The sequence below is a fragment of the Cucurbita pepo genome, chromosome LG14 (assembly GCF_002806865.2).
Source record: "Cucurbita pepo subsp. pepo cultivar mu-cu-16 chromosome LG14, ASM280686v2, whole genome shotgun sequence".
In the NCBI taxonomy this organism is placed as follows: Eukaryota; Viridiplantae; Streptophyta; class Magnoliopsida; order Cucurbitales; family Cucurbitaceae; genus Cucurbita; species Cucurbita pepo.
This window is the reverse complement of record NC_036651.1, coordinates 8134854-8144350: the sequence shown is the minus strand read 5'-3', so window position 1 is coordinate 8144350 and position 9497 is coordinate 8134854. Positions and strand designations below refer to the sequence as shown.

Genomic DNA, 9497 nt, shown 5'->3' with positions numbered 1-9497 from the left:
AACCCTTCTTAAGTAATGAACCCAATATTCATTATGTTAACAAAATAAAGAAATTGGGTGAGTGAATGTTGTTTTCTTATCTATGTCGAAACCGCTTTCAATGAATGTCAAATTCGAATCAACTGTTCAATGATAAAACAAAATTTGGATGACATTGGTATGGAGCAAATTGATTCAATCATACTTATTTTCTATTAAAAATAGTTATTAACCTGAAAAAGTTTAGAAAATAATTTGGGGTTTATTTAGGAGTGGTTAGTGATTTTAACTTCAAAAAAAAGTTTAAGAAACTTGTTGTGATTTCTCCAATGTAAATACTCCTGAACATATGCTCTTTACAACAACTGAGAGGATTAAAAAGTTAAGTGTTTAATGTTTCTTTGTTTCAAAATATCTCTCCCCTTAAGTTATTTTTGTTGCTTTTTTATTTGTTTAGACATATTTTGTTTGTGGGTCATATCCAACATTTGGTATCAGAGCCAGGATGTCGAAACAAATTTTGTCACTTTACAAAGTCACCGAAGGAGAAGTGAAAACTATAAGGAGTGGAAGGGAGGGGAGTGTAATGCTCCAAAACCACACGAAGAGTAACTACGTAACATGATCGATAAAGATGCGTGTTAGCTTACAGGCACAAGGTATGTGGGACATCATCAAGCATGGTGACGTTGAGGAGCGTAACGACAGAATGACTCTTGCCACCATCTACCAAGCAGTCTCAGAGGATGTACTTCTCATTAGCAGAGAAGGACTCGGCAAAGGCAGCATAGGAGGCACTGCAAACAATGCATTTGGGTGTGAAACGTGTCAAGGAAGCAAAGGTGGAGACCTTGAAGAGTGAGTTCGAGGCTACCCGCATGAAGGACAATGAATCAATAGATGGATTTTCCATGAAGTTGAGGACAATGGTCAGCGGCATTCTTTCATTACGCGACGTGGTGGAGGAGATCTCCGTCGTCAAGAAGTTCCTTTGAGCAATTCTGTCACGGCCCGATTTTCGAGGCTTCGAAAAATCAAATCGTGAGTAAAAAGATGAAATCGAAAACGAACAAAAAGAAAAGAAAATATAAAGAAGAGTGAAATAGAAAGATGAAAATCAAATAAAATTAAAATATTTCAAAAGAGGATTTAAGTTTACAAAAAAGGAAATAAAATACAAATATAAAAGGAATTCGCAAAAGACTCCAAAAGACCGAAAAGGGACTGACGCTTCGGAATGACCCCTCTGTGACCGCACAGCTCTCCAACGCTCCTCCACCTCGACCGACACCTGAAAAAAAAAAGAAGGTAGAAAGGAATGAGTATAAAAATTATACGGAGTAAGTCACCTACTTGTAGGCTCTCTTCGCATCTTAATTTACAGATTCCCACGGTTTCCTAACTCGGTTCTAGGACATCTGGTTCTAGTCTTAGTCCCTTGGGGCTTGCCCCTTGGGTTTCAGTGATTCATCGTTCTTTCTTTGAATGCCTAGAGGTTCCTTACGCCAAGCTAATGTGGTCGGTATCTCTCTATAAGGTGCTGCCTCTACATGGCTATTTGGGACTACATGGTATCTAACCTAGGGGTGTGCTGAATACCCCTACGCTCATATAGTCCCCCTATGGGGGGCGCAACCCAACCCGTTCCCATGCAGCTAATGGGTTGTACGACGTGGGGACACATTTCCCATGTGAAATGGCTAAGAGCAATAAGAACTGATCAGGGACCCTTGATCCTCCCACGAAGCTATAGATACCGTTCTCACGCTAGCAATCTATGAACACTTCGAGGTACCTTCTTGTCGCGGTAAACTGCTAAGTTCCTAGGAGAAAATTAAATATGGTTGGAGCAACATATGGCTCCTAACAATAATTCCCTAAGCTTATCATAGAAATGGGCCCTAGCAATTAACAGAATGTGCATGCAATCGTCTTCTAACATCATACTATATAATTCATGCAAACTAGGCATACCGGCTCAACGAGGCGATGACCTCCATCAAGCACCTAGAGCACGAAGTTCGCGCTCAATGGGGCGAATTCGTCCATCAAGCACCCGGAACACAAAATACACAATTCCAACATAAATTAAATGCATGCATACATACAGCAACACTCATGTTATTCACCCAATACAATCATATGAAACACTCTAACTAATAATTTACATGGAGAGTTAATCTGAAGTGAAACTTCTAACATGCATGCAATCCAAGCCAATCTTACAAGTATTTCTTCCTAAATACCGAGTGGTGATTTACCTGGTTGACGCGTACCCTTTTTGCTAGTGTTTCTTTGCCCGTGAGGTGTCCAAAAATACTGATTTCTTTAAATTAGGTCCCTATTCACGTAAAAACAGTATTAGAACTGGAACTAGGACAAAAATCGGGCAAACAGAGAGCAACCGGGCCAAATTGGCCGTTCCACGCGCGCTCACGCGCTGGGAGTGCGTGGTCACGCGCGCAGGAAGGCGCTAGTCGCAGGCTGCACGCGCGCCCGCTTCCACCAAACTTCTTCACATATCATGCGTAGAATTGTTCCTAGATGAATATATCAAGATTTTAGATCTTGATTCACAAAGGAAAACGTAGATTTGAGAAAACGTTCAAGATCCTTACCTTGCGGGTTTTCTGATTTCTTGCTGAAAAATGGGACTCCGGCCACCCACATTCTCTTTTCCCTTCCAAGAAAGTCTCTCTGCATCATGATCTTCACCGGAATAGACTCCGACGGTAGTTTTCGGTGAGTCTTCCTGCGGTTCATCCCTTCTTCTCTCTCTAGGTTCTCTCTACCCCTTTCTCTCACTATTTCTCTTTTGCACGACTCTGGATGGGTTTCATTTGGACCTCTTAGGTGGTTGGAGGGGCAAATTTACCTATTTGCCCCTCTCTCGACTTTTCCTTTTTTTTTTTCTTTTTCTCTTTCTTCGGGTATTACAAGTTCCCCCAAGATTCATGCAAATTGTTGCCTCCATCGAGCAGTTCAGTGACCTCAAGAACATGTTGGTTGAGAAGGTCGTTGACCGTCTTAAGGTCCATGAAGAGAGACTTCGTGGCTACGGAGACAAAGAGGAGGAGAAATACCTCTAACTCACACATGAGAAGTGGCTCGCACAGACAAAAAAGAAAGATGCAATGACTCTTCTTTTTCACGTACGAGGAGACAGTGGAGCCATAACAAGAAAAACATAGGTCGTGGACGTGGTTGCGGACATAACCGTAGACGTGGTGGTAGAGGAGGTCGTGACAATACCTCACAAATTCATGACAATGTCAAGCCTCGGAAGGACAAGATATGATCAAGTGTTACTCTTGTGGAAAATACGGGCATTATGTGGTAGAGTGCCACAACAATGGGCGTGATGAGGAGCCAAACCTCATGTTCACGGATGATGAAGAACCCACATTGATGTTGGCTGAGAATATATTCAACCTGTTGGTGCTCAATGAAGGGAAGGTTATGTGAACCTCGAGTTGAAGAGAAATATTATTAGACTTGGTCAATTGACAATATAAACATTCCTCAAGATATTATTAGAGTGGAGATAGTCGACTCGTTCCTCAAGATATACAACAGAAACGAAGCTCTGTTGATGAAAGTAAGACGATTGCGAAACTGCTTGTATAAGATACTATTTAAAGACCATCAACATCTTCCAAAATTATTCATTGGCATTGACAACAAGAAAGTGAAGAAGAAACCAATGGGTTAAGAGAAAAAGGAACCGAAGAACATAACCAAGAAAAAACCAGAGGCTACTACAATCAGCGAAGAACAACCTAACCACGTAAGCCTAGAGAAAGGCCACCAAGGCGTAAGAAAAAGGGACATCAAACTTGTCCTTTCAACCAAAAAAGGCTAGAGGCATGTATAAAAAGAAGGTTGAAAGACACAAGAGTACCCTGTAAGATGAAGAAGTCCCTACACATAACAGAGAAGCGGAAGAAATTGTATGTTGTGAAATTAAAATTTCTTAGGAAGAATATAGAGTTGATCAGGGATCAAGTAACCTTGACACTACAGAGCAACATGCAAATATTCTCACCAAGACCCTAGCAAGAGTTAAGCTTTGCAAACATGGAGGAGTTATTCCAAAGTCAAGAATCTCAAGTAAAATAAGCTTAGGCCGGAGAATGTGAGTCATTAATCTTAACTTGGTAAAAATAGTTATTAAGTTGAATTAGGTTAGAAAATAGTTGTGATTTATTTAGAAGTATAGCGAGTGGTTTTAACTTGGAGAGAAAGTTTAGGAAACTAGGTGTGCTTTCTCCACTATAAATACTCATGAAATGTATGCTGTTTACCACAAAAACAAAATTGAATTGCTAAGTGCTTAAGGTTTCTTTGTTTCAAAAGATCTCTCTCGCAAATTGTTCTTTTTAGTTTTTTTTATTTGTTTCGAGATATTTTGATCATGGGTCATATCCAACCCGTTGAAGGTGTTTGAGTAGGTAAAATGTTTGTTTTGAATCAAACATCATTTTATAAGAAACTTCAAATATACTTAGATTTGACGGAGAAGTAGAATAATAAGACTCCAAACACAACAATATTTCTTGACTAGGGAAGTTATGATTCAAAAACTTTAATTTAGAAGTCTTTAAAATTGGTATGAGAAGTCTCATTCTCATTTAAACTTTGAGCTCTAGTATGTATTGGTGAAAAGAAACTATATGATATAATAACTAAGCATGAGATTTTCTTTTATCGTAACAAAGGATTAAATTTAGACAACCAAAAGATTGAAAGAAAGTAACAATGAGCTTCTCCCTTAGATATGGAGGAGTTACCCAAGATGACCTTTTCATTACGGTTGGGGCTAATAGGCGAACGTACGCATGTTTTGGGGAGGCCACATGTCACACATAGAAAAACGAGGGAAAAACCTAGTGTGTTGCCTCGGGCTAGTCTCGAAGTGTGGACGAGCGCACAATGAGTGGGACATACGTCTTGTTCTTATAAGATATCTATAAATCCGTTTGAAATACGTATGCTAGGATTCGAAAAAAAGAATATCGAGGACTGTGCATTTGGACCCGCTCCTGGCAGGAGAGCATGAAACCTTCGTGTAAGAGTTTTTCCAATCGCATGTGATGCCTCTGAAGGGTTAGTTTTGCCCATTTAATTCGACCTTTATTTGACTGTTTTCAATTCATTTGGAATAATAAGCTCATTATAACTTGAATTAGGGTCGGCTAGTGAAATTCTGAAATTGTGGAGTACCGAGCCAGCAGGAAACAAGAATGAGTACGGCATGCACGACTAAGTAAGTAGCCATTTGAATTTTCTTGAACAGTACTTATATAAATCGGTAGAATGTGATAGCATGCAAATATGATCTACCATACATAGCTAAAAAACGCATGTCTAGGGTATAGAATTGAGCTAAGATTTTAAGTATGCTATATATGATACATACAAATATTTGAAATGTCTTTAGAATGAGATTTCTAAATGAGATTTCTAATTTGTATATTGTGTGAGTTGTTTTCGTTCTATTAGTTACTCTATACTGAGATTGAAATCTATACTCAAGGTGATTGATTGAATTATCTCCATATTAAGCATACATGTATGTTTTGAGAATGAGATATATACTCCATGAGAATGAGATATATACTCCAAGTGATGGATTGAGTTATCTTCCTGTTAATCATGCATGTACACTTTGAGAATGAGATTTGTACTCTAATGCTTAATTGAGTTATCTCCTTATTTGAGCATGCATGAATGTATTGAGTTAAGAATAAGACGCTATAATTAGGACAGTTTGACGATTAACCTAGGTCAAGATACCTCTACTAGACCGAGCACCACAAGATCATTAGCAATGATCAGAGGTCTAGACCCTGGTGCTCTGAGAATCAAATTAATCCTAATGAGCTAGTCTAGTAAATCTGCAACGCTAGAAAATGTGAACAACTATCTGACTTCGATTGAGTTTGTGACAAGCAAGAAAATGACTCAAGATTTCGAGGCCTCCTAGAAGTTCATATAGTCGTAGAACCTAAGCTTAAAATACCTAAAGTCTAATTACAACAGATGAAACTTATACCCTTAGCTTGTAAATATCATGATTACAAGTTTGATGAAGAATCCTCAAGAAAAGACATAGAATGTTTGGACGAATCTCACTTTTAATCTCTCGTAGGTCGAAACGTGCAACTCTAACCTTTTTCTATGGTAGAAGATGATGACATGGTTGGTTCAGTTGAACTAGATACCCATAATTCAATTTATCGGGTATCTTATCTTTCCACTCATATAGTTTGTTTTAGACCATAGAAAAAAAAAATTCTTGAAAGCGTTAAGATTCTAAAATTTTATCTATAATGGACAAACTACATCACTCTCAATATCTCACGCACTACAAGATTTTTTTTTATTATTTTCTTTTTAGTGCCAACATGATGAGATTTAATATCCTTAAAATGTAATGATTTATTCCACCATTATTGTACTCCAAATGAGAGATTATTTAATGTATTTGTTCAAGTGGGAATTAGGAAAACATGCATTAATGATATGTAAGAGATATTATCTTAATGCAATGTCGTTTCATAACCCATTTCATGTCTCAAATCTCATGGCGGCTCAAGTAAAAAAAGGGAAAAAGAACCCTAGTTAAATATATGCTCTTTTATGTAGTGGATTTTTATAGCCATGGTGAATTTAATCCTACAAATATCTTCCTAAAACCAAATAAATTATCATGTTTCTTTGCTCTTTTTCTTAATCTTATCAAATCTTGCAAGATCGTGTTAATGGAAGATGAGATCAAAGCGTTGCTTAAATATTCATATAATTTAGTTCAAGTGCAACTTGTGAGCCAAATATGAGAAAAGGCACATTATAGTGCTTGCTTCATGGACATTTGTGGACGTGTATATCCAAATTATCTTCTTTTTTTCTGCATGTGGCGCCCTCTTTACAATTAAGCACACCATAGAGAAGATTATGAACCCTCCACCATTTCCTATATAAGGAGACCAATGGATTCATTCTAGGCATCCTCAAATTCTCTCCATGGCTATCACTAGAGTCTTGTGCCTTAGCTTTCTTCTCCTTGTAGGGTTGGGTTTAGCTTCGGCTGCCCGAACCCTTCTTGATTATGATCCCCGAACACATCACTATGGTTACGATCGCCCTAACCCTAGAGAAGGGTACGATTCGGGGCATCGTGACGAATCCTATGATAATGTATATGGAGGAAGATCGGGTGGAGGATATGGAGTCGGAGGGTCGGCTCTTGGAGGTTCAGGCTATGGAAGTGGTGGAGTAAGGGGTTCGGGATATGGTAACGGTGGAGGAAATGCATACGGAGGAGGGGTTAGCTCCGGCGTAGGAGGAGCAGGATATGGAAGTGGGAGTAGATATGGAGGTGGAGAAGATCATGGTGTTGGTTACGGTGGTGGGCGAAGTGGAGGTTATGAAAATGGAGGCAATGGTGGGTATGGGCAAGGAAGAGATCATGATATCGGCTATGGAAGTAGAAATGGAAATGGAAATGGAAATGGAAATGGGTATGGAGATTCCCATGGATATGGAAATGGTGGAGGAGTCGACGGTGGGTATGGAAGGGGAGACGGAGTAGGAGGCCATGCTGGTGGTTCTGGCATTGGCGCCGGCGGTGGTTACGGAGGCCATGCTGGTGGTTCTGGAATTGGGGCCGGCGGAGCTTACGGCAGTGGAGGAGGTCACGGAGGAGAACATGATAATAGCAAAGGAAGTGGAGAAGAAGGAGGTTATGACGGTGGATATGCACTCACAAACTCCATCTCAAACAAGAATTGAAACCCTTCTTTAGTATCAACCCAATCTTCATTATGTCAACAAAATAAAGAAATTGGGTAAGAGAATGTTGTTTTCTAAATCCATGTGGAAACTGCTTTCGAATCGAATCAATGTGTAACAACCCGACCTTTTGTACCCATAGCAGTCAAACCCATTACAAAAAAAAGAAAAAAAGTGATTTAACCGTTTGAAAGTAAATGAAAAAAGGTTGGAAAGAATCCTAGTGAAAGAGACACGAATAGATAAAATAGGAAAGCTCCAGTACCCTATTATTGTTTTCTCACTCTATTACTTAAACATTACATAACTACCTCTTATACACTAACTAGAAATTGTGAAGTATGGAGGTTTATACACTGAGTAGAAATAGTAAAACATGGAAATGTAGATAAATTCAAATGACATCTCCTAAAATTTGGGTACTTTCAATACTTTGAATCATATCTAAACTACTTTAAATCATATCTATATTTTGAATACTTTTAATCATATTTCAACACTCCCCCTTAATTCAAAGTTGTTGATTCAAAATTGTAGATGTCAAGTAATCGTCTGAATTAGCAAAACTTTTCTTTTGATAGAACTTGAGTAAGTATGTCTGATTTAACCCGTATAATGTCTGTCTCAACTTGTATACCTTTGTTCTTTGTCTTTCTTTATGAATACCTCTGGTTGTGTTACATAGACCTCTTCTTGTAAATCTCCATCAAACTGATAAACAGGCCACTGCAATGAGCTGCATGTCCCATGTAAATCTCCATATAACTTTTCGTTTGGCAAATCAACCACTGCAATGAGCTGCATGTCCCATGTAAATCTCCATATAACTTTTCATTTGGCAAATCAACCATATCTCATGTTCCATTTTTCTCAACGGACTGTATCCTGTTGCTTTAGCTTTACTCACCTCAGTAGCATATTTCTATGCGGGTCTTAGCAAAAAAGGATTAAGTTATTTCGGTAAATACATTCAACCAACTCCAANCATTTGGCAAATCAACCATATCTCATGTTCCATTTTTCTCAACGGACTGTATCCTGTTGCTTTAGCTTTACTCACCTCAGTAGCATATTTCTATGCGGGTCTTAGCAAAAAAGGATTAAGTTATTTCGGTAAATACATTCAACCAACTCCAATCCTTTTACCCATTAACATCTTAGAAGATTTCACAAAACCCTTATCACTTAGTTTTCGACTTTTCGGAAATATATTAGCTGATGAATTAGTAGTTGTTGTTCTTGTTTCTTTAGTACCTTTAGTAGTTCCTATACCTGTTATGTTCCTTGGATTATTTACAAGTGGTATTCAAGCTCTTATTTTTGCAACTTTAGCTGCGGCTTATATAGGCGAATCCATGGAGGGTCATCATTGATTAGTTTTCGAAATAGTCTTTTTTTTTTAGCTTAGACCAAGGCCATGTATACATGGCTCAAGATAATCTAGGGAACATAAATATACAAATAATTTTAAAATACAGAAGGTATATACTATCGAGGGAGTAAGAGTAATAGGAAAAAAAAGATTACGCTATTCTTCGGGAATTGTAAAAAAAGGAAAGAGATCTAAAAGATCTTTTTCCTCTCAACGATTGAACAAAAGAAAAAAATAATAAATTACATGAACTTAGATTAATCAAATATTGATATTTCTATGCAAGGATTCGGACTAATGAATTCGTCCATTTAGATTGATTGTCTACATGTGGGATAATTCTAAAAAAAAA

General features: G+C 38.1%; 1 protein-coding gene across 1 annotated transcript; it reads left to right on the top strand.

The window, feature by feature from the left end:
- The first annotated feature begins 7005 nt into the window (after positions 1-7005).
- On the top strand, positions 7006-7773 carry LOC111810504 (glycine-rich cell wall structural protein 2-like). The gene has a single exon (XM_023697212.1). It carries the CDS (start codon positions 7006-7008, stop codon positions 7771-7773), a length of 768 nt encoding a protein of 255 aa, XP_023552980.1.
- Positions 7774-9497: the final 1724 nt, after the last annotated feature.